General features: G+C 29.8%; 2 protein-coding genes across 5 annotated transcripts; both read left to right on the top strand.

Annotated features, from left to right (window-relative positions):
* Nucleotides 1-2273: 2273 nt before the first annotated feature.
* On the top strand, nucleotides 2274-9155 carry LOC109801831 (uncharacterized). Its single transcript, XM_020362959.2, has 7 exons — nucleotides 2274-2395; nucleotides 2506-2633; nucleotides 2718-2794; nucleotides 4508-4675; nucleotides 7762-7872; nucleotides 8256-8322; nucleotides 8742-9155. The coding sequence occupies exons 2-7, from the start codon at nucleotides 2513-2515 to the stop codon at nucleotides 9020-9022; spliced, it is 825 nt and encodes a 274-aa protein (XP_020218548.1). The 5' UTR covers nucleotides 2274-2395; nucleotides 2506-2512; the 3' UTR covers nucleotides 9023-9155.
* A 9878-nt stretch (nucleotides 9156-19033) lies between these two features.
* Nucleotides 19034-22695, top strand: LOC109802416 (ARM repeat superfamily protein). 4 transcript variants are annotated; one of them, XM_020363782.3, is made up of 3 exons: nucleotides 19034-19667; nucleotides 19857-19964; nucleotides 20848-22695. In XM_020363782.3, the coding sequence occupies exon 3, from the start codon at nucleotides 20883-20885 to the stop codon at nucleotides 22560-22562; it is 1680 nt and encodes a 559-aa protein (XP_020219371.1). In that variant the 5' UTR covers nucleotides 19034-19667; nucleotides 19857-19964; nucleotides 20848-20882; the 3' UTR covers nucleotides 22563-22695. The 4 variants fall into 4 exon arrangements, with proteins under 4 accessions (XP_020219371.1, XP_020219372.1, XP_029128023.1 ...); XM_020363783.3 differs by having other exon boundaries at nucleotides 19809-19964; XM_029272190.2 differs by lacking the exons at nucleotides 19034-19667; nucleotides 19857-19964 and adding an exon at nucleotides 20156-20173.
* Nucleotides 22696-24582: the final 1887 nt, after the last annotated feature.

The following is a 24582-nucleotide window of genomic DNA, read 5'->3' as shown; positions in this document are numbered from 1 at the left end:
ACAAAAATGTTAATATAAATTATATATATAAAATTTATTTAATATATATTTGCAAAATTTTAATATTAATTTTAAATAAGATTTTATTAACATATTTTATATTTTGTGTAATTATGAATTATATTTATATTTTTTTTAATAATATATCAACATATATTATATTTCTAAGATATGTATAAGTAATTTTTAATGATATCTATTGTGTCATTATAAGATTTGTGTCACTATATAACAATTTTTTAAATATAATTAATTTAAAACCAATAAGTAATTATAGAGGGTTTTTTTTTATTATTTTTTTTAATGTTTTAAGTAATTGTATATTGAGATAACACAATAGTTTTGTCTGAAATTTTCGCACACAACTAGCAACAGCTAGCCTTTTCTAAAAGAATATAAACGTACTTTGATCCATCACCAATGTTTTATTCTCAATTTAGTTCCTTTTAGCAACTATTGTTTATATTGGTTCTTGAAGTTAAACAACTTCATAATATCATTAGAAGAATAAAATGAGTTCTTACTGATATTAGCAAATACAAATATTGTTTAACTGTAAAAAAAATCCAAGTCAAAATGAGAGTTTTTGAGTGAATAGAGAGATAAAATATAGGACTCGTTAAAAATAAGTTAACAACGCAAGTTATCTTTTTCTTTGAAAAGAAAATCAAGAAGTCGGATTTTTTTTTCTTGAGGAAAAAAAAAAAAGAACTCAAGTTGGACTTTATTATTGGAACGAAATTGTGAAAATTAGTGATTGCTCTTAAATTTACATGACAAATAAAAGATTCACCGAAAGAGAATTAAGAATCCAAATTGAATTCTTATATCGGAGATATAATAATAATAATAATAATAATTATTATTATTATTATTATTATTTTTAATTGAGGTCAAAGTTAATTCAAGGATACTAAATTAGAGAAAAAATATATGAGGAATTAAATTGATTATAATAAAAATAGTGACAGACTACAATAAGGCTTTTGAGGTTTGTCTATTAAAAATTATAACACACATATAATCGGGAGAGCACAAACACATGTTTTATCTTTGTAAAAAATTATATTAAGTGTTTAAAATAATGTGATTGGGTATTTTTGTTTGGTGACTATTTAATTTAATGTATGAATACGTGAACCATTTTTTATTTATTTTTTGAGCAGAAAATGTGAACCATTTTTGAAATGCTATAAGAACCATTTTATTTATTTTAGGACACAAACCAACCAACAAAAAAGTGGCCTATAAATTGGCCCAATTTGACAAGAGGTAGAAGGGTTACATGGCCCAGAGGTTTTTGGGCATGGGATGGTGGTGACTACTCAATTATGGTTTTATGGGGCTCGCTTGTAAAACCAGTCATAAAAAGCAAGGACAAATACACGAAACTTGCTATAATAGATGAAATTCTTTGTGCACCATAAAGACCACTAATAACTAGAACCAGGAATTCCAAGCGTGTGGTTCATCAGTAAGGATTGATCCATGCTTAAGTAAGGTTAGGGGTTTGAATGCTGCCTTGTGTATGTAGCCACGTTAAATTTTGGGGTCAGCTATACTACCTTTTAAGGTATCTTCAACATAGGGAAAAAATTAGTCACACCTATCAGCTTTAGATACTCAAAGAACGAACAAGAAAATAAATGTATCATAAAGATTAAAAACATTTAACTTTTAAGGAAAAAAATTATGTACGGAGTCAAAAAAAAATATAGATAAAACAAGTTTATTGATTTTTATAACAATTATTTTAGAAGTCATATCAACAATTATTTTTTATTCGTTGGTAGGATAATTTTCTTTTATATATAAACAAAAAAATCTAGAGCATATAACCAATGAAACAAACAAAATTATACAAATACCCTATAAACTAAAAAATCTACAAAATTATTTTAATTTTAATCGATAACTTTTACTTTATAACACCTTTTACATTATACTAATGAAAAAGAACTATTAAAACATATTAATATTGTAAACATTTTTACACTCTTGTTCAATCATAAATTGTTTAAATATGTTTGTAGTTTTTAAAAGTTTGTTAGTTTTTCCTTCAAGTTCCCTCAACAAAATTTTCACTAATTTTAGTCTTTAAATTTTGTAGATTTTCAATTTTACTCTCCAAACTCTTCTTTTCGTTAACATTTTCGATTTTTCACATAATTTTTTTTTATAGAACAAGATCAAAAGTGAAAATTGTCGTAGAGTAATATTATTGATTTCCATAATACTTTTTTTTTTAGTAATAATAAATTAATAATAATTACTTTACTTATTGAAAAGAAAAAAAAAAAAAACGGAAGACACTAGAGTGCACTCAGGTAGCCCTAGCTCTGAACAACACAACACAACACAAGACAGTTTTGGGTTCTTCTATGTTGTTGATCTGGTGTGCACTTCTTCTTTTTCTTCACTACAGCGTTGTTTTTTTCTTTGCCCAAACACCAAAACCGCTTCATTCATTTCCCCAACTGAGTAACCAACTATTCCGTTGTACAGAACAAAGATGGTGCAGTGGCAGAGACACATTTTCCCCTTTCTTCGCCACATTCGCAAGGGAGTTGTTGACGCCAATCATTCTTCTCCCAACCTTGTAATTTCTCGCTTAGCCTCTTCTCTTTCACAAGGTTACCACTTTTCTCTCTTCCCCTTTTCTGTTTTCGCCTTTCTCATCTCACTTCGTAAGCATAAACCCTTGTTTGGTGTTGTAGGTCAGTTAGAGAGGAGGGCGTGTACGACCCCTTTTCCCTGGTTCTCAAGGCCCATTTATCTCGCTTTCCAACTTCGGGTAAAAAAAATGTGTTTTGATTGCTTGATCATTGTTGAAGGAAAACTAAATGACATGTTAAATCGATTTCTCACGCTGAAACATGTGTTGCAATGTAAGATTTTTGGTTGGAATTAATTTTGGCAAGGAAAATGTTTTGTGGACACCCATTTGGGTGTTTATATCCCATGATAGGAAAAAATGGGAGAGAGAGAAGTGATTGGTGATATGATGTGATGATGTGAGAGGAAAAAGAAAAAGAGCCTCACTTTTGAACGAGTGTGTTACTTATAAAAACTATTCACGAGCTTTCACATATTAGCTTAAATTTTTGGATTAGTTGGTCATCAACAAAATCATGGTTTTGGGTAACTTGGTGCATAAATTTTTTGTTTGGTGGGTGAATGGTCATGGCAATTTCCGCAAGAGCCTTCTTCCTCTTGGCGTTAAGTTATTTCTCGCAAATATGGTATGAGATGAGTCAGAATGGGTGGATGCCAATCTGGTGCTCACTGCCACTCATGGTAGACCTTGGAAATTTATTTAGTTTTGATATGATGTTTTTCTTCCTCTGGTTTCCATAAATTTGGAGATTGTTCTCATATTTGATCTGGGGAAGATATTTGGGCGGGTGGCTTCTATATCATTGAGGTGTTTACTTGGTAATCTTAATCATAGCAATATTCAAGATTTCTGATCTCTCTTCTAGAATTTGTCAATCTTTCATCTATTACAGTTAGGAGATTATTGGCCTTCTAGTGGTTTCTCTAATAATTAATTCTTTCATTTCTTAACTTATCTCCTAATTGAGAAAAGCTCACCATTGATAAATTTATTTGGAAATCCAAAGTTCTTTCTAAGGAGAAGACTTTTTTTCCTTTTGTTCGGACTGCTGTATTGAATCGAATCAATAGTAGTGATTTGTTGCAGATTTGGCTACCTAAAACGGCAATCTCCCTTGATTTATGCCTTATGTGTGTAACCAATTCTGTTTTACATATACATTTGATTTTATGTTGCCTGATTGCCAATTTATTTTATAGAATAGGCTGTTTGGTGGTTGTGGAGAATATTGGGTTTTTCCTGACTCCCGACTCTAGAGACTTTATGACAACAAGGTTTAAAGGGTTTGAACGAGAAAAAGAGGTTAAGAATTTGTGGAACGGTGTTGTGGTTGCTTTCCTGTGGTGTATCTAGTTGGAGAGGAGTGCTTTGAATTCTCAAGGTGTTTTGATGTCTTAACAAATGTTTTGGGAAAAAATGTTTTTGGCTTCTGTTTGGTTCTAGACTCATGGTTCTTTAAGTGAGTTGACATTCCAGATTGGCATAGAGATCAGATTTCCATTGTGCACTGTTATTCTCGAGTTCTGTTTTACTGGTTCTTTGTAATTTTTTCTTTAATTAGTTTTCTTGTTGAGGATATCTTATCCTCCTTTTTTTTTTCTAATCTCTTTTATGTCAAAACAAAATTACCTTCACGACAATTCTTCTTACTGCTTGCTAAATTGTGGCCAACTCATTTTTGGACTTTGTGATCATTCTTAATTATGTTTAAATATTTAAATATACAAATTTGTTCATATGTATATCCAACTCACCAAACTACAACCTTGGGGCATACTGAGCTAGTGTATAAATAATATGATTTTATATCTCTGCATTGTGGTTGCTACTCTAATCATGCCCTCTTAATTTCATCTTTGTCTTTTTATTACTTGAGTATTTTCATTTCAGGGAATTTCAAGTTCTACTTGGTTGCTGGCAAATTCATCTGAAGAAACACCTATTTCGTCACCTTTAGTCCCAGTTTCATTGTTGGGTAGTTCAAAAGGTGAAGACCAGAAGCAGAAAGCTGTTACTAAGCCAGAAAATGTTCAAGCGGTACTAAAGGGAATAAAGCAGGTTTGAGATGCCTTATATCTGATCATGATTGATTGCCTTTTGTTTCCATATATGCTTGAGTTGATTTTTTCTTACATTGATTAAGAGCATGCATGTTAAACCTGAAAAATTATACATTGAATGTAGTTTGTTTGAAAAGAGTCTAATTTTAAGTGCTGAAAAGTGCATTACAGAAAAGTTATTTAGGGTCTGTTTATGTAAACTTCTCCTAAAGCACTTCTAGTAGAGCAAAATAAGAAAGAAAAATGAAATAAGATTCTTCATAAGCTAAAATTAGCTTGTGCATAAGCTATTTTGTAGAAGCTTTCTCCTATTAGCTTCTCCAAAATCTTATTTTTAACTCTTGCATAAGCCAGTTTTAGCTTATGGAGAAGCTTATTTTGATTTTCCTTCCTATTTTTTTCTTCTAAAAGTGCTTATGAAGAGCCATATCCAATCAGGCCCTTAGTATGCCAAACATGGGAAAACCAATGGAACTAATATCATTTAATAAGTTAAATAAGGAAATAGATGCTGCTTTATTCATTCAGCACAATGCATGTGCTGAATGTATTAATGGCATATTTTGCTAAAAAAAATATATTCAGTTTTTTATATGCTTTGGGATGGCTATAAACTGTCACAGATAGTTGGAAAACACTGGGAAGTGCTGGAAATGTTGCCGGAGAAGGTTTTTTTTTTGTCAGAAAAGGATAACAATGGGTGCTATTTCAGAACCTGAGTGCATCCAAGTGACTGGGAAAATAAGTTTCAGTTCTGATTCAGAGGGGGCAAAATCCAAATTGCCCCTAAAACGCCCTAAATGTCACCGTTTCATGGTCAGAATAGTTTTTTTTTTTTACCCACTCCAGCAGTTCCCACTTTAGCCGCAATCACAGCCGTGATGGCTGATACTTCAAATTGCAATACTATTCAATCCATGTAGCATGCTCCAGCCACTCTGCAATGCAATTCCATGATAGCACTGCTATTTGACACTATTGACAAACCTAAAAATTGCAACAAAAGAAACACAGCTTTTAACTTTATAAACAAATTAAAATAAAAAAGTTTATAAATTAAACTAATTCTACTGTTCACTGTTATGGAAACTTTTTTTCTCCTTTAAAACAATTTTGAGAGGGAGAATATAAAGTAAAAGAATTGGTTGTACTCTGTTGTGTTGGACTGGACTTTCCCCATACTTTTTCATCTCTCCAATTGTAACTGTAACTGTAACTGCCACTGCCAAATTCAAGAATGGAACTCTCAGATCGCCACCTTTTTATGCAACAAAATAGCAGCGGCACATCTTTACATCTTTATTGAATATATCATTTCAGATCTGCCATATAATAATGATAATAACAGCAAACATAAATGATGCACTCATACACTCTTTTAAACAATGCTTATATTTTCAACAAAGCTAATAAAGTGCAGACCGCAGACAATGAACCAGTAATAATGCAAATGCTGGTTGATAACTTCTCTGCAGCCATACACCTCCGAGTTTCCTTTCTAGTATAGATTTTTAGCCCAAATTACTTGAATTAAATTGCTTCAAGACAACAATCAGCAGCTTTAATAATATGCTCAAATACTCGTTTCATACAGATTGTGTATAAAAATATTCAATGTAGATTTTCTACCAACATACATTCATTCAGGTACTTAATTTCCAAGTTCTATGAACATTCATTGCATAGACCACAGATTCACACTTAGATTAAGCATCATAGCCCTACAAAGGGGGGTTAGGGTTCAGGAGATTTGAATTGAAATTTTATTTTGGAGCCGATGTTGAATAAGATGCAATATCAAAAAGGGGGTTCAGGAACTAGTGTACGCAAGAATTGAAGAAAGCCTTTATCTGATTTCTAATACTAATGAGAAACAGGAGGGGTTTGGTTTGGATATTATGAGTAACCTCCTTGTTTTGCAAAATGGTTAAAAGATTTAAGATTTGTCATAAAATTAAAAATTATCTTGGTTTCAGAATTGGATTGTGAAAGCCACCTTCTAAGAGTGCGGTTTGCATTGGTTTATGGTGCAGTTTGGCATATTTGATTATTCTGTACACCTATTTTCACACTTTTCAGCATCGGCAGCTGGTACAATTCCACTAGCACCCTTGCTCCTCTTTCTTCTTATGCCTTTGTAATAGGAGGGTGGCCAACACTTTTTTAATTCATATTTAATGTTGAAACTTTTTAATTCATTCTGATATCAAATTATCAAATTGTCCTTAATTTTGAAATGCTTTACTTCATGTACCGTTCATGTTTGTAGTCATTTCAGATGAAACTGCTTATAATTCAATCTTGCATTGATTTTTGGGATGTCTTAACTATTTTTCTGTTCATGATATATTGTTTTGTCCAATGTAGATTTAACTACTAAAAATTGAATGTTGCACTAATTTTTGAACTGCCATGTCATGTGCTTTGGTTATGGTTTAGTAAAGTTTCTTATATGCATGATTCAAATTTGTGATTAAAATTCAATATTACACTAGATGTTTTAAAATAGTTTTTTCCTTAAACCTTTTTTCTGAGACTCTTGGTATGTGAAAGTCACATTGAGATCTAACTAATCAAAGTCAGGTTAGGTGGACCCATTTAAGGGGATAAAGTTTTCCCAGTGCTTATTTTTCATATTCACAAGGCTCAAACATCTAAGATCTTATTTATAGGAAACTAAACTTTTCACTTGGACCAGCTTTGATTTTTGGTGTTATCTTTTATTGAACATTTATTTTATTTAAATTTAACATGCTAATCACATTTCTACTATTCATGTTAAAGTATATTCAGCGTAGCAATTAAAAGTATCACAAGTATATTCGGCTTAGCAATAATACGAGTATTGAAAAATTACATTGCTTTGTTTCATATGTGTGATTCCCCTGCCTAACTACTTGTTAACAAAATTCTGTGTAATTTTAATCAGCATGTAACAACTTTTGCAGAAAAGTTGGGATCTAAACTTTTTAGCCAATGAAATGCCTTCCCTGGTTTGCTGTGGAAAATTATTGTTTAATAAGGGTCTGATTCATATATGACTGGTTACACTTTTTACGTACCGTGTTTTCAATGGTATTTTAGAGTCCCAAGAAGGTCAACTTGGTTGCTGCTCTGGTTCGTGGTATGCTTGTTAAAGATGCATTGATGCAGTTGGAATTGACAATAAAACGAGCTGCAAAAACTGTATATCAGGTAGTCACACTTGGTATTTTTAATTGTCACCTCAATTAATGCAAAAGTAATCATTTTTATTGTTTTCAAAGTTCTGCGCATGCATCAGATTTTGATAATTTATTTTCTCCCCCATCTTTCTTCCCTCCCCCAGCTCTTTTCCATTTTGTCATTGATCTCAAGAGCCAGGTTTTCAAAGAGGTTAATTATATAGATTTTTACTTGGACATTGTCCTGACAATGAACAAGAAGAAATTGGAAATGCATTTCCTTGTTAGATTTAATTTTGCTTTATGCTGGTATTTTTAACAAAACAATTTGTAATAAATTCAGATTTGAGGTATGTTTGATTTCAGTGGAGGAGGAAGGCTATTCTATTAATCTTAAAATCCTACATATTGCAGGTTATTCATTCAGCCCGAGCAAATGCTTCTCACAATCATGGGTTAGATCCAGAACGTCTCATTGTTGGTAATATTTTGAAGTTCATAATTATTATAAGTGAAATTGTTTTGTCACATGATTTAACGTAGAATATTATACTATTGTTTAGGATCTTTTTGGATAAACTTCTCCAAAAACATTTTTATGAGAAAAAAAATATGAACAAAAATCGAAATAAGCTTATCCATGAGTTAAAACTAGCTTATTCATGAGATAAAAAATAAGATTTTGGAGAAATTAGTTAGAGAAAGTTTTTACAAATTAGTTTATGCATAAACTAATTTTATTTTATAGAGAAACTTATTTCATTTTTCCATTCTAAAAGTACTTATGGAGAAATTTAACCAAACATATTCTTAAAATTCATGTCATGTAGCCAATCTCATCTAGTGGGAAAAGGACTAGTTGTTTTATCTCTGATGATGCCGGGATCTTGTTTCATACAGCGGAAGCATTTGTAGGAAAAGGTAATTTCAAAAAGAGAATTTGGTACCATGGCAGGGGAAATGCAGGGATCAGAGTGAGAGCAGAATGCAGGCTAACTATTGTAGTAAGAGAGATAACTGCAGAAGAAGAGGCAGAGATTGCTAGGCTGAGGGTCCACAACTTTAAGAGACTCACTAAGCGCCAGAAACGACTTGTGCCTCATCAGCTTATTGAGACCAATCCTGTTTGGGGTCGCAAAAACAAATCTAGTGCTCAAAACTTGAGTGCTGCACCTGCATGAGCCTTACTTTTTTCTAAGTTTCCATTTTTTATGGCATTTTTTGTGTAATAGATTCTTGGCCATCACATTCTATATGGAAACTGTTGAGAAATTTATCTGCCCCTTGGTGCAAATAATAGAATTTTGTACTGAACCATGTTAGTATATTTCTCATTTATTAGCTTATTTTCCTTCCTACCGGGTACTACTATAAAGGATGTGTTCTGTTCTATCAGCAGTATGAATCTCCTCTTGTTTTGAGGGGAAGTGTAAACCGATGATTTTTTCTTTTTAAGATAGGGGTATTCTTGCATCATTTACAAGTTGTGCTTTAACTATTTTTTAGCATTTGATGCATTGCATTTATTTGCTAGCATATATATCAATCAACTGAGTTTGGTATCTAATGTTACTTTGATTACATATGTCAAATCTACAATACATGAAATAGAATGACGAGTTTCATATTGTTGTGCTCTAAGAACTTGTTTGAGTATAAAGCTTTTCGAGAGTTTCTTTGTTAAAAACGTAGAATCACTGTATTTGGGATAGAGATTGGCCTAGACAAAAATTGTAATGCAAAAATGAAATAAAAATAAAGTAATAGATACCTGCAACCGGGTTTATTTTATATTTAGAACGTGTTTTATAGTTGAGAAGTTTCAAGTGTCTGATGAATTGGAAATTGCAAAATTAATGGATTAAATTAAACGGATATTGAAAAGTGTGCTGATGATAAAATAACCACACTTAATGGTCTATTACTTGTGAACTTGTGTGGTGCCGGTGCCACACTTTTTTTTTTTGCTAAGAAAAATATTATTTATTGAACACGTGGTATTTTGCTTTTAATTGTTATATTTGTTAACTAGAAAGGTTATTTTATAGCTAATCTTTCAATGAGAAGAAAAAACAATGTATGAACTCGCCTTCGAATAAGTGATTCAAGAATTTTTAAAAATAATTATTACTTATCACGGTATTTTTTTCATCACAATTTTGAAAGAAGAATGCAATCTAACTCTTTTTTCTTTCTTTTTCCAAAAGTTATTTGCAGAAAAATATCTTTTAGATAATTGTTTAGTGAATCGTCATATCAAGTTAAATGGCCATTTCATAAATTCAGATTAAGAAAGTTATATAGTTTTGAAAAATTACGAAGACTAATAGCGTGTTTGTTTTAGCGTTTTCTAACAAATTTTCACGTCTATTCTATCTGAAACGCGGAAGTAAAAACTATTTGCTTCCGATTTGACGTGAAAAATCACGTTATTGACGTGGAAGCAAACACACTATAATATATAAAAAAAAGTAAAAATCACGTTTACAAAAGAAAAACTACAAAGGCCATCATGCATGCATAAATGAATAATTTTAGATCAAATGATTTTGTGACAAGTTACTTACTGAGTTATGGATTAAAAAGAAAAAGGTTACTTACTGAGTTCAATTTGGATTTAATAAATATTGATCACGTTATTCTGTATACCAATAATCACGGTACAAAGTTGACCCTATATCTATCAATTTAGGCTTTAGAATTATCATCAACCCATAATGGCATCTTTAATTTTACCAAAAAAAAAAGGTGAAGTCTTTAATTGTAGAGGCTCTATCAATGTTTAAATAATTGTGCAGTTCAAATAATGGAGTTGTGACTAGCCAAACCAATGCATGTTTGCAAAAACCAAACCGCAGTTGTTACATTACATCACTCTCAAAATGGAAGTATTAAAATCAACTTTTAAGAAGTGTACAAACTAATAATAGAGATGTCTAAAAGGTTGTTATTAACAACGACATTTATCCATTCTTCTTTTATGTTATAAACTATCTACCATATTATTTTATTTTATTTTTCTCTTTTTCTCTTTTATCTATCTTGTTACAGCATGTGAGTGGTGTGTTTGAATATAGTTTTTATTTTGGCTATTATAGACTTGTATATAGTGCAAGTTGGATTTTGGTTCCTTTTGTGCAAGATTTTGTGATGCTTGAATCTTTTTGAACGAAAAAAAGGGGAAAAGATATTCATTTAAAGAGGTTCATCCCACTTGACCTATAAATTTAGTAGAGATTTAAACTAACTTCCAAGCGTTTAAGAACAAATAATATGGATGTTGGTACTTCTGTCCAAATTTCTTACACCACTCGTAAGAAAATAATTCATGAATGCATAAATGAGATTTAACCAAAATAGAAAATAGTCACAATAGTTGAAAGCATATTTACACAATCATTTAATTGGATTTGAATTCCTTTATGTGACATTTTTGTTCGGTAAAATCTCAGTCTTTAATAAAAATAAATAAAAGTTTTAAATAAAAAAATAAAAAGTATGAAATTATGATGATAAAATTTTCACATGAGAATCCAAGTAAAATTTTTATATGAGATGATCATTCTCATTCAATTACAAATACTCGTGTATCGTAAATTTGTTAAGTTTAATAATCACTATATTAAAAATTATATTAACAGTGTCTTTTGATTGATTGTATTATATTAATAACATATTAGTTTTATGCTGATAATGGAAAAAAATCTCCCGAATTTTTAAATATAATTTCAACCATCAAGACATTGATTGCAAACATGTCATCCTCAAAGAGTAGAGTGAGTGACCATTTCACCTTTGCTACCATTTTCCTTCCTAGGAGTAACAATCATCACCAAACCCCCTCCATTGAATGTGAAGAACATTGGGAAAGTGGTGAAGCCTAGTTGGACATAGTTAGACTTAAATGATATGAGAGTAAATTATAAAAATAAAAGTTGATAAAAAAATATTATATATATATATATATATATGTCAACATTTATAACAAAATCTTTACAATTATATATATATTTTTATTATAAAGTCTTATTGATGTTCTAAAAATTTATGAAATGGAATTTATGTAACATTGCTTGATTATTATTCTTTTTGAATCATAATTTTTTTATGTTTAATATTTTTGTATATCTTTTAATAAATAATTAGTACTAACATATTAAATTTAAAATACTTTCATTTAATATCTTGAAATATATAAAATAAGTAATTATAATTAGAATAAAAATATTAATTATCAAATAAAAATATACGTAAAAAAATAATTAATATTACTTGAAATTAATGTGTAAAACATTAAAAAGTTTTGGAACAAAAGAAAAGGTCTGAATGTAAAAAAACTATGGTTCAAAGAGAGTATTTACGATAATAGTAACCAACAAGTTTGGAAGAAAAATTATTTTCAGATTATTGAAAAATAAAAGAAGATGAAGAGTGTTGTGGCATCTATAGCTAATTAAGACAAGAAAAATGAAGAAAATATACGAAGAAATAAATTTTTTTTTGGTGTGTCTAAAATTTGAATATATCTATCTATTTTAGAGTGTTTGTATATTTGTCTCTTTGATAAATGTTGATAAATAGTTTTTAATTCTCAAACTAACTATAACCAGATTAATATAAAGAGAAGGCTTACAAAATCATTTGATTAATCTGTAATTATTAAAATAACAATAATGAAATTTAAAAATAAAATATTATTGAAAAATAATATTTGAATAATTTGTCTAAAAAATACAATAATCTCCATCATGAATTATATAAAAAAAAAATTTACTCACAAAAAGACATTTTGACTACAAAGGAAAAATTGCCAATATGTTTAAAGGATTCATTATAAAACAATAATGAAACTAAAAACTAATTTTCTTTTATTTGGAGCTCCATCATATGAAGGTCAAGAAATCATTTGTATATGATGATATTGAAGAAATGACTTATACAATGGAACCATATAAATCATGGGAGACAAAATTATGACTATTATGAATAATAATTTTTTAAAATATTTAATACAATTATATATAAAATTCAAACTTAAAACACCAGTTAAACTGAAGTAATCTATGCCAAATTATCAACCCACTTTTAAAATTTTTAATTTAGTGTAGGTATTGTTTTAAATATTTTGCGATAAATCATGAAAACAAACTACTACATTATTGTCAATTAAGGAGCCAATTCATCAACCCACTTTTAAATTTTTTTATTCAGGGTAGGTAATGTTTTAAATAGTTTCCAAGAAATCACAAAAACAAACTACATTCATGCCAATTAAGCGGCACTGTAATTCATAAAATAAAGACTTAACTAAAATTTTAATGGTTAAATAATTATGCATTTTATCTCACCAAATCTAGTTACTGGTTAGTATTATATTACAGAAAAAAAATTGCAGAGAAAAGTTAAATTTGTTGTTATAAAATTTATAAATAGTAATAGAATTTTACTGAAGAGAAGTCGAATCATGCCCTTAAAATAAGGGGTAGTGGATCTATAAAAAATTTAGGTCAACCTACTTCAAATTAGACTTGTCATAACCATAAGGCATAAAGTAACTGTTAGATCGAATTCACCAAACTCATGATTTCCATGTCATGTGCTTAGATATTTGCCACCAATCAGCTAAACTATTAAATTCGTTTTTTTTATTCATGATATTAGTTGGAACTTGGAAGTATCTTGTGACTTTAATTTATTTTAATTTTAAGTATTAAAATTATCCTTTCTAACATTTTCTTATCAAATTTAAGCTTTGAATTCAAGACCATTATAAATAATTAAATTGACTAATATACATCAAAATTAATAACTAAAATGGTCGTACTAGTGAAATTGAAATATCAAGTTGGTAAGTCCTTAAAATTACATAAATACTCAAATAATAAATGAAAATCAAATTAAGAATTAAAATTTATTTTCATATTTTAAATATAATTAATAGTTATAATATTAGATAATTTTTAATATTATGATTTAATAATACTAAATATTAAATTAACTAATAATGTTAATAACTTCACATACTAAATTAACTAATACTTATAACACATTAATTTATATGTACTGTGAAGTAATTTGAAATTTCCGCACAGAGCACAAAGGTGAAGCACATTAATTTACACGTGTGACGTTGCCAACCGTACGAACCTCTTCGAAAAGCGAGGACCACTTCACACGTGGCGACTCTATCCACGTCATCATCTTTCGAAAGTAATGATCTTGTTTCATTTACCTTCAATCACGAAATGAAGTCCGTTTGATATAAATTTATTAAAAATAGATTTCAATATATAATTCTTACTTTTAATATTTAAGATAATTAATAATTTTATTTGGACATAAAGTAAATCTATCTTTAAAATATAAGTAATTTGTTAAAATTATAAAAATATTTATATTCAAAATTAATTTTACTCATGTGAGATTAAAATTTTACTTTCAACTTAAAAAAAATTACTTTCCGTTATTAAAATTATTTTTAAGATCTACATTTGTTAGTCTAACTAGTATTATAGTTGATTCTCAAATATTAAAGTCTTGAGTTCAAGTCTTAAAGATATGTTTTTAGTTTTTTTTTTTTGGTAAAATTATTTCTAAAAATATCAACATAACATATTATTTTTATTTAAAATCTAATTTAAATCAATCAATATGATTGTGTAATGACCCGTTAGATCATAATACTTAACGACATATTTGCTAACAACGGAAAAATATAGAATTATAATCGACTAGAATTAACATACTATTAATACTTAGATATACATGTATAATTAAAAGTTTATCAACTACTAAACCATATACAATGTACATGTCTATATAGTAATCCGATACTAAAGTATGAAAGAAATTATAATCATCAATCAAGCAAGACTACTAACAATTGGCCACATTAGGATAGCTTTTAAAGATCCACACCACTATTGTCTAACATGGCCTCAAACACAAGCTCCAATAGTAATTTATTTTTGTCTTACTCTCATACCAAGTATGATCATCACGGTCTAATTACATAGAAACATACAAGGGTAAACTAGTATCAAAAGAATCAACGTAATCAGTATAGAAGTAAAAACAATTATACAATCAACATAAACAACTCAACATAAGTCAATACAATATCAACTTACAATTTTTTTAACACAATACAACATGTTATTCAACTTGAACAACACAACAACAACACTTCAATGCAACTTATCACTATTTAGCATGGCATATGAAAATATAACTAAGTCAACACATCATATGCACAACACAATAATTGTATGTGTCGTCACACATTTCAATTAAGAAATTTCCTACAATACACATGAGTAATTTCAGTGGTTTGACCCTATCGAACCAACAATCCAATCTTTTCAATCTAGCTAGATCAATAGAAAATTGGGATACTAATTCCTAACAACATGATTTCTTAGATGTCACTTGGACCAAGAAGTCTAATATTTATGTTAGGGTAGAATAGTTTGGGTGTGAGTCTATCATGATATTAACTAACATAACTAATCTATCTATGGGATAAAAACCTTCAATCACGATATAAAGTCTGTTTGATATAAACTTATTAAAAATAGTTTTCAATATATAAATCTTACTTTTAATATTTAAGAAAATTAATAATTTTATTTGGACATAAAGTAAATCTATCTATAAAATATAAGTAATTTGTTAAAATTATATAAATTTTTATATTCAAAATTAATTTTACTCATGTAAAATTAAAATTATTTACTTTCAACTTAAAAAAAATTACTTTCTGTTATTAAAATTATTTTTAAGATCTACATTCGTTAGTCTAACTAGTATTATAGTTGATTCTCAAATATTAAAGTTTTGAGTTCAAGTCTTAAACATATGATTTTACTTTTTTTTTTTTGGTAAAATTATTTCTAAAAATATCAACATAACATATTATTTTTATTTAAAATCTAATTTAAACCAATCAATATGATTATGTAATGACATGTTAGATTATAATACTTAACGACATATTTGCTAACAACGGAAAAATATAGAACTATAATCGACTAGAATTAATATAATACTAATACTTGGATATACATGTACAATTAAAAGTTTATCAACTACTAAAGCATATACAATGTACACATATCTATATAGTAATTTGATACTAAAGTATGAAAGAAATTATAATTGTCAATCAAGCAAGACTATTAACAATGGCCACATTAGGATAGCTCAAAAGATCCACACCATTATTGTCTAACATGGCCTAAAACAGAAGCTCCAATAGTCACTTATTCCTGCCTTACCCTCATACCAATTATGATCATCGCGGTCTAATCATGTAGAAACATGAAAGGGTAAACTAGTATCAAAAGAATCAACATAATCAGTATAAAAGTAAAAACAACTATACAATTAACATAAACAACTCAACATAATTCAATACAATATCAACTTACAAATTTTTTCAACACAATACATGTTATTCAACTTAAACAACACAACAACAACACTTCAATGCAACTCATCACTATTTAGCATGGCATATGAAAATACAACTAAGTCAACACATCATATGCACAACACAACAATTGTATGTGTCGTCACACATTTCAACTAGGAGATTTCCTACAATACACATGAGTAATTTCAGTGGTTTGACCATATCAAACCAACAACCCAATCTTTTCAATCTAGCTAGATCAATAGCAAATTCGGATACTAATTCCTAACAACATGATTTCTTAGATGTTATCATTTGGACTAAGAAGTCTAATATTTATGTTAGGGTAGAATAGTTTGGGTGTGAGTTTATCATGATATTAACTAACATAACTAAGCTATCTATGAGATTAATCCGTCAACTACCCTCTAAATAATACGTCCTTCCAATACTAAGTTAGAGATTTTGGTCATCATCTTTCTATCGTACTTTGATTTGGTTGCTTTATATACGTATGCTTTGACCTTACCCACATACAAATCAACATTGATCGAATAGTCGATATGCCTCAAACTGACCCATATATCACATCAACTAAGATTTTAGAGGAGACCCAACTATTCACTTCAAGGATCAACTTTTGAAGAAGGATTTTCCAACAAACTAGGCTTTTGGAGTACCACAACATAATATCCTCATAATGTAATATGCAACTTTAAAAACAAATTTTCCTTTGATTCTATGTCGATCAATATAGTTCAACTTTAATACCAAAACATTCTCAATACACCTACTCAACTTTAAATAGGAGTTTTTCTTCAACGAGAATGTTTTTAGAGATTTTTTTAATTTCATATTTAATTTAATTTTTAGTTATCACAAATATTTATGAATTAAATTTAATATTTTTAAAATAAATTATCATTAAATAAAAATAATTTTATGCTACAATATAAATTATTTATCATAAATTTTAAAAATAAATTATATATTTTAAAATATCTATTTATTCAAATTTTATATATAATTTATATATTTAAACATAATATATATTTATATTCATAATTTTTTTAATTTTATTTATTTTATATAATAAACTTTTAATATGTTCATTTATATTGTACATGCTAAATACTAGTTTTTCTTTATTTATGTTATATCTCTTTTTCTTATTGTCAATTTCCTTCCTCTTTCATTTATTTAATTTTTAAAATACATAAATAAAAACAATTTTTAATTTTTCTATATTTTATTTTATTTTCATAATTAATTTTTTTATATAAAGTAATATTATTTATAGAAAGATTAATATATTCAACAATATATTTTAAAAGTGGTACATACTACATAACATTTATTCTCATTTTGAATTTTTCTCTTTTAATTGTTTGGCTTGATGGTCCTCTGATATCTTCTTAGTACACTTTGAATATATTTATCACCATATTTACAATATTAACTTATTATCTATTTTATTGTGTAAATATTCAAGTCATAATTACTTGATTAAAATGAAATTATGACAAGTAGAACATGAAAATAATGTATCCTACACAAACTTAACAGGTACACTATTGGCATCAACTATAAAATAATATGGATTGTGTCTTTATATTTCATACACCGATAAGATTGCTACATCCTTTTTCTCAATTAAACGTGGGTACTTTCATAAATTTTGCTCACAATTATTATTTGATAACATGTGTATTTGTTTGTAATCCTATTTCTCAATTAAATGTGGGTACTCTCATAAATTTTGCTCACAATTATTATTTGATAATATGATTTTAAAGGATGTTGATGAGTATTTCATATATTTTCAAGTTAAAATATTTTGGTTATTCTTAGTTAACAATTTAAAGATTTAAAGTTTGGAAACATATAAAAATCAAGCATTGACACCCACAATTATAGAGGAATCTAACACATCTAAAATGCATTGTAGTTGTCTTTTACTCCATAAATTATTTCTTATCAATGTGTTGTTCTTGTGGCTTACTTATCAAAGTCAAGTTACTAGAATTTATATTTTACTTTGAATATTATAAATAATTTTTTTAGTCCTCACTTTTATACACAATATATTAAAAGGATACACACACACACATATATATATATATATATATATATATATATATATTATTTATAATCATTAAATTAAATACATATTATTATGTAAGCAGATATCTCACTTGTACGAAGACACGACGAAACTAAAGTGACATTGAAATATAATTTCAAAAACTAACGTAATATTGTGTTATAATTTCAAATATTAAAATAATATTGTGTTATAATCATTGGTCATATAATACATATACATCTCATGTCATTATCGTTTCTATTTAAGAAAACAAAAATTATTTAACAAAAAAATTTAAATAAGTAACATATTACATTTTTAAGAACTTTTTTTTTAAGTTTCACGAGATTTAAGGATAAAATTGAGAATGCTATATAATTTTAAGAATTAATTTGACCATTTAATTATTTATTTTCATTATTTTTTTTATTTGTTACAAGATTTGTTTTTATTACTAAAATTAGTTAGATTTTTAAATTCAGGGAAGGATATTGTATATGTGACCTTATACATTATAATTTCTTAATAAAAACAAATTTGGAGAATTTCGTACTCATTCAAAATTTACCAAATCCCAACGGTCGCAATGTCTGTCCAAAGATAAATCATGACGGCTGGATTCCGAAACCTGCTCGACCTTTAAGCCATATTGGTCGAAGTATAAGCTCCCTTCCTGCGTTGACAGTGTAAAATAATACCTTTTACAGAGAGAATCTTCCTCTTCGAGCGAGTCTGACATATTATCTTCCATTTCTAGAGAGAGAAAGCTTCAAACTTGATTTCATTTTTGAACTGTGAAGTGAAGCTGTTAATGTTTTTATACTGCACTTCGTGAATGTATTATTTTGTTTAAGCTTGTTTACTTCTTAGGCATAGTTGGGTGTTTTTATATATTTTTTTTCTTACGGCATTTGACTCTAGGTGAAAGGTTTTTCTGTTTTCCCACATTTTTTTTATAGATATATATGGTTATTAAATGATATTTTGAGCCTTTTGTGTCTGTTTCTCAATTATGTAGCAGAAACTGTTTCTGGGTGTTTCTGATTCTGAGGAACCTGTGTCTGGTTAGTTAATAGTCTTAGTTGTCTTCTGAGCATGAAAGCTGCGGTTTTGCGGAAGATCAGGGTTTGTTTTGATTGCTGATTCTGGAAGCATTAAATTTACATGAGTTAACATTGTTGAGAGTTGTCAAAGCAAAGTCTTGGGGTGGTTAGGTGGTTATCTTTGAGGCATTTCTGTGTCACTACATTAGTGTGTGTCTGAGTCATAGAGTGTGTGATTGTTCTTGTGATGTTTGAAGATTAAGCCACAACAACTTGCTTAAAAGGTTGGTTGGTCCATATTTTATTTTAAAATTTTTATATTTGGGTTTGTTGCTTTGATTTGATCTCCTACTTCTGGAAAGTAAAGTAGTGTTCTGTGTTTCCTTTTTTGTTTTTGTGAATATTGGGTTTTGTTTTATCTCTAGGTAGATATCATGGAACATGGGGTCTCTTAACTGTTTTTGGCTTTACAGAAACATCGGATATTTTGGAGAACAAGGCTGTTTTGTGCATCATGATCCAATGGCTCCCAACAGGATAAACTCTTTGAATATTGAGCTAGTCAATTAACTTGATTTGAGGTATATATTATATTAGTTTTTTAAAAAAATCATGTATATTTTTTCTGGTGATGGATCATTGTACGAAATTGCGTGTATACAACTGTAGATTGAGACTTGTGTCTTCCCTTCAAAGGAAGGCCTCTCCCTTTCTCATACCAGTAGCCTCATTTATGAGGGTAAACACAGCTAAGACTTCTCTTAAGAACAATCCTTGACCGTTGATATCGGTCAGAATCTCTCTTCTCTCTAGATTCATCTTTTACACTCTCACTACAACCAATCTTTTTCCATCATGGTTGAAAAGTAAAGTTAGGGGTGTTATTTCTGATTGACAAATATACCCCTATAAAGGATGCCTTATTTCAATTGTACCATGTGTTAGGTGTGTCTTTTGTAGGGGTGTTTTTGGTTGTGTCTAAAATATCTGCCGACGGCTTCTTTATTGTTTGCCGTTAAAAGTATTTTCCTTCACTTTCATCAACAGCAATATTTCATCAACCATGGTTTAGTTGTAATGATAATGTTAAATTTATAATAAAGTTTAATATATGCTTGTGATTTTTCAAGGGCATTGAATAGTCGCTCTTGCTAAAGTGAGAGAAAAGACTAGTGGGGTATGTTTTAGTACTTCAGTTTTGTTGGTCGAGTCATGCTTTTCAGTAAACAAGCTTTGTGTGATCATAGGAGATTCTCGAAGTTGTTGGGTGTATTGGGGTGGTTGTTTTTTTGTGCCTCAGAGTTTTCTATTGGAGTCTTAATTTATAATTTACGGATTATATGATTGCAACTGCTCCACCACAGCCTTTTAATTTTCTATGCTTGATATCATTTTTCTATTTACGAATTGGTATCTGGGGCATTTCTTTGAAGGCTTGGTTTTCTTGTGTTCCATTTGTGGCAGCTAATCATCGATTCTGTGCCTACCAAATTGAAATCATGGTGGAAGATGGTGATGAGGTTGTGGTTGATGAACGTTCCACAGAAGACTGGTTGTTGCATGCACAGGAACTTGTTCCTGTTGCCCTTGAAAAGGCAAGAGAGGTTAAGGGATTTGCTGGTAGATGGAAGATGATCATTGCAAAATTGGAACAGATCCCGTTGCGGTTATCAGATTTGTCAAGCCATCCATGCTTCTCAAGGAATGCTCTTTGTAAGGAGCAGTTGCAGGCTGTGTCGAAGACACTCAGGGAAGCAATTGAATTGGCCAAGTTGTGCATGAAGGAGAAGTATGAGGGTAAGCTTCGGATGCAGAGCGATCTAGATGCATTGGCCGGGAAGCTTGAATTGAATTTGAGGGATTGTGGGCTTTTGATCAAGACTGGTGTGCTTGGTGAGGCTACTTTACCATTGCCTGTGTCTAGTTCTGTGGCAGAATCAGATGTTGCAACACACAACAACATAAGGGAATTGCTGGCACGCCTTCAGATCGGGCACTTGGAAGCAAAGCACAGAGCTTTAGACTGCGTGGTTGAGGCCATGAAGGAAGACGAAAAGAATGTTTTAGCCGTTCTTGGCCGGAGCAACATTGCTGCTATGGTTCAATTGCTTACAGCTACCTCTCCCAGGATAAGAGAGAAAACAGTTACTGTTATATGCTCGCTTGCAGAATCTGGAAGCTGTGAAAATTGGTTAGTTTCTGAAGGAGTTCTTCCGCCTCTTATACGGCTTGTTGAATCAGGCAGTGCGGTGGGGAAAGAGAAGGCCACAATATCCCTTCAGAGGTTGTCGATGTCAGTGGAAACAGCCCGAGCAATTGTGGGACATGGTGGGGTTCATCCACTGGTTGAACTTTGTCAAACTGGTGATTCTGTGTCACAGGCTGCGGCTGCGTGTACTCTGAAGAACATATCAGCTGTTCCTGAGGTGAGACAAGCTTTGGCTGAAGCAGGGATTGTGAGGGTTATGATCAATCTGCTTAACTGTGGAATTCTGTTGGGTTCCAAAGAGCATGCAGCAGAGTGCTTGCAGAACCTCACTGCGAGCAACGAGAATCTAAGGAAGAGTGTTATATCAGAAGGTGGTGTTAGGAGTCTTCTGGCTTATCTTGATGGTCCACTTCCTCAGGAATCTGCGGTCGGAGCATTAAGGAATTTGGTTGGATCAGTTCCTGAGGAATCATTAGTTTCTCTTGGTTTGATCCCCCGTTTGGTTCACGTGTTGAAGTCCGGATCCTTAGGCGCTCAGCAAGCTGCTGCGGCTGCAATATGTCGGGTTTGCAGCTCCTCAGATATGAAGAAAATGGTTGGTGAAGCTGGTTGCATCCCTCTACTTGTGAAGATGCTTGAGGCCAAGTCAAATAGTGCTAGAGAGGTTGCTGCTCAAGCAATTGCAAGCTTGATGATTGTGTCTCAGAATAAAAGAGAAGTGAAGAAGGATGATAAAAGCGTGCCAAACTTAGTACAGTTGCTTGATCCAAGTCCTCAGAACACTGCAAAAAAGTACGCAGTTACTTGCCTTGGGTCACTCTCCTCAAGTAAGAAATGTAAGAAGCTAATGATCTCATATGGGGCAATTGGATATCTGAAGAAACTTACTGAGATGGACATTCCCGGAGCTAAGAAGCTACATGAGAGGTTGGAAAGAGGGAAATTAAGAAGTTTGTTTAACAAGAAATAGAGGAAAAAATTGTTTACTTCCTTTTTGTATCAAGAAGCAAAATGCTAAGTTGCAAACTGGAATGAACAAGTTTGCTAATCTATGTATTATAATCAGTCTTAGATTTATATTATAAATATTTAAACTTTGTGTATTCTCTCTCTCACTTGTTTTCTGCCCGAAATTCTTATGGGAATTCGAATAAGTTAAATCTACATGTTTTGCTATTATTTGAACTATATAATCATGTGAACATTTCAAACTCGAATAGATTCTCTTGTCTTCACACAGTGATTTCTAATTGTTATTCATTGGTCGCATGGTGAATCTATATAAATTGCAAGCAATGCTGGATTATATTATACTTGTAAATAATTAAACTTTCTGTATCCTCTGTCTGTATGAATGTGTTTTCTGCATCCTCAATGTTAATGCTAATCAGTCTTCTTTCAGAGAAGTCACCTTTTAACACTGATGCTAGTTCACAACACCTTATCACACTTTTCATGGTCATCAAGTTGATCTCTATTATCTCCAGTTAAGATGAGATCATCGACATATATTATAAGTGGGTGATTTCCCAGTGATCATTCCCTATCTTGTATCCCTTGAACAGCTCATTTTCTGCAGCATTTTTTTATTAATCCACAAAGACCCTCAATTACTGTTAAAAGAAAAAAAAAAAAATGGAGACAATGGGTCACCTCGTCTAGAACATGATGCAGTTGAGATACACTCCTATATGCAGGATCTCCCTTTATTTAGAGTTTAAATACAAGCTTAGAAGAATTTTGTAGAATTTTTTTATTATTTTTCAGTAGAGAAATATTAAAAAATTATTTTAATAACTTATTTAGATAGAAGCTAGAAGTGTTTTTTTTAGAACTTATCTACTGAAAATTAAGAATTATTTTTAATAGAAAAACTTTCAAAAACACTTCTAGACTTGTATAAAAAGAGTCCAACTAACTCTTATTAATCTTTATTTATGTTGCTTGTGTTTAAATATGAATCATTAATAACATGAATTGAAAATGTCAAAAGATTGGCACAAAACTCATGAAGATTCTTGATGAAAATTATGAAACACATTCAACAAAATTTAAAATAGTATTATTTTTTAAAAGAACAATGTTTTATAATTGTTAGCATTTTAATACTTTCAATAGAATGAAGAAAGATACAAAATACAACATAATAAAAATATTCAAATAAGACATCTTTAAAATACACAAGATCATAGAAGAAATGTCAATAATCTTCACATGTCCTAAATAAGCGATTTTCATGATAATTAAGACGTTCAATGATAAATGTGCTTTAGAATATTTAGAGAGTGAATGAATACCAACAAAGATGTAAGAGTATAAAAAATATACCACCAGAGAATTTACAAGTGAATAAGACTTTGTCTTTTTAAGAAAACAAATTAAGAAATATTAACAATATCCATTTGTCCAAAATAAGCAATATCCAAGGGTATTGTCACAAAAAAGGAATATGAAATGAATATTGTGGAAAAAAATATGCACAAATATTTTGATGATGCCAAAGTGATTATAAAGCATTGAAGAAGAATTAAGGTTGAGCTAAAGCAAGTTGATGCAAGAACAAGATCTCAAGTGTTACATAGATAAGTCTTGTCAACTTAGCTAAGAATGTAAAAGAATCTTTTAGAATTGCAAGTATGCTTAGCCTTAAGAATAAATTTTCAAAAACCTCAAATTAATCTCTTTTAAATTTAAGCAAGTTTTAAATCTTTTGAAAGTAAGTAAAAATGTTTTTGAAAGACTTAACAAAAGCTTTAAAAAATAGTTCAAATCATTTCTTAAAAGAGATTTGTGAAAGAAATTATTGATATGAAGTTTTCTACATTAAAGTTTTTGAAACAATGCAAAAATATGTTTTGGTAATCCATTACCAGACATTGTAATCCATTACCAGAACAAGAAAACTTCAAAATTCATATTTTGAATACAAAATGTGTTCTGGTAATCGATTACCAGACCTTGTAATCGATTACCAGAAGATGAAACTTCAA

This window comes from Cajanus cajan, chromosome 4 (genome assembly GCF_000230855.2).
Source record: "Cajanus cajan strain Asha chromosome 4, NIPB_CcT2T_4, whole genome shotgun sequence".
Lineage (NCBI taxonomy): Eukaryota > Viridiplantae > Streptophyta > Magnoliopsida > Fabales > Fabaceae > Cajanus > Cajanus cajan.
The sequence above is the reverse complement of the archived record's forward strand: the minus strand, read 5'-3'. Positions and strand labels throughout refer to the sequence as shown.

Bases quoted from the DNA above. Each gene is read 5' to 3' on its own strand.
- LOC109801831 (XM_020362959.2), top strand. From the start codon at position 2,513: ATGGTGCAGTGGCAGAGACACATTTTCCCCTTTCTTCGCCACATTCGC. The intron at 2,795-4,507 runs GTAAAAAAAATG...TTTTCATTTCAG, and splicing joins ATCTCGCTTTCCAACTTCGG to GGAATTTCAAGTTCTACTTG. The intron at 4,676-7,761 runs GTTTGAGATGCC...ATGGTATTTTAG, and splicing joins TACTAAAGGGAATAAAGCAG to AGTCCCAAGAAGGTCAACTT.
- LOC109802416 (XM_020363782.3), top strand. From the start codon at position 20,883: ATGGTGGAAGATGGTGATGAGGTTGTGGTTGATGAACGTTCCACAGAA.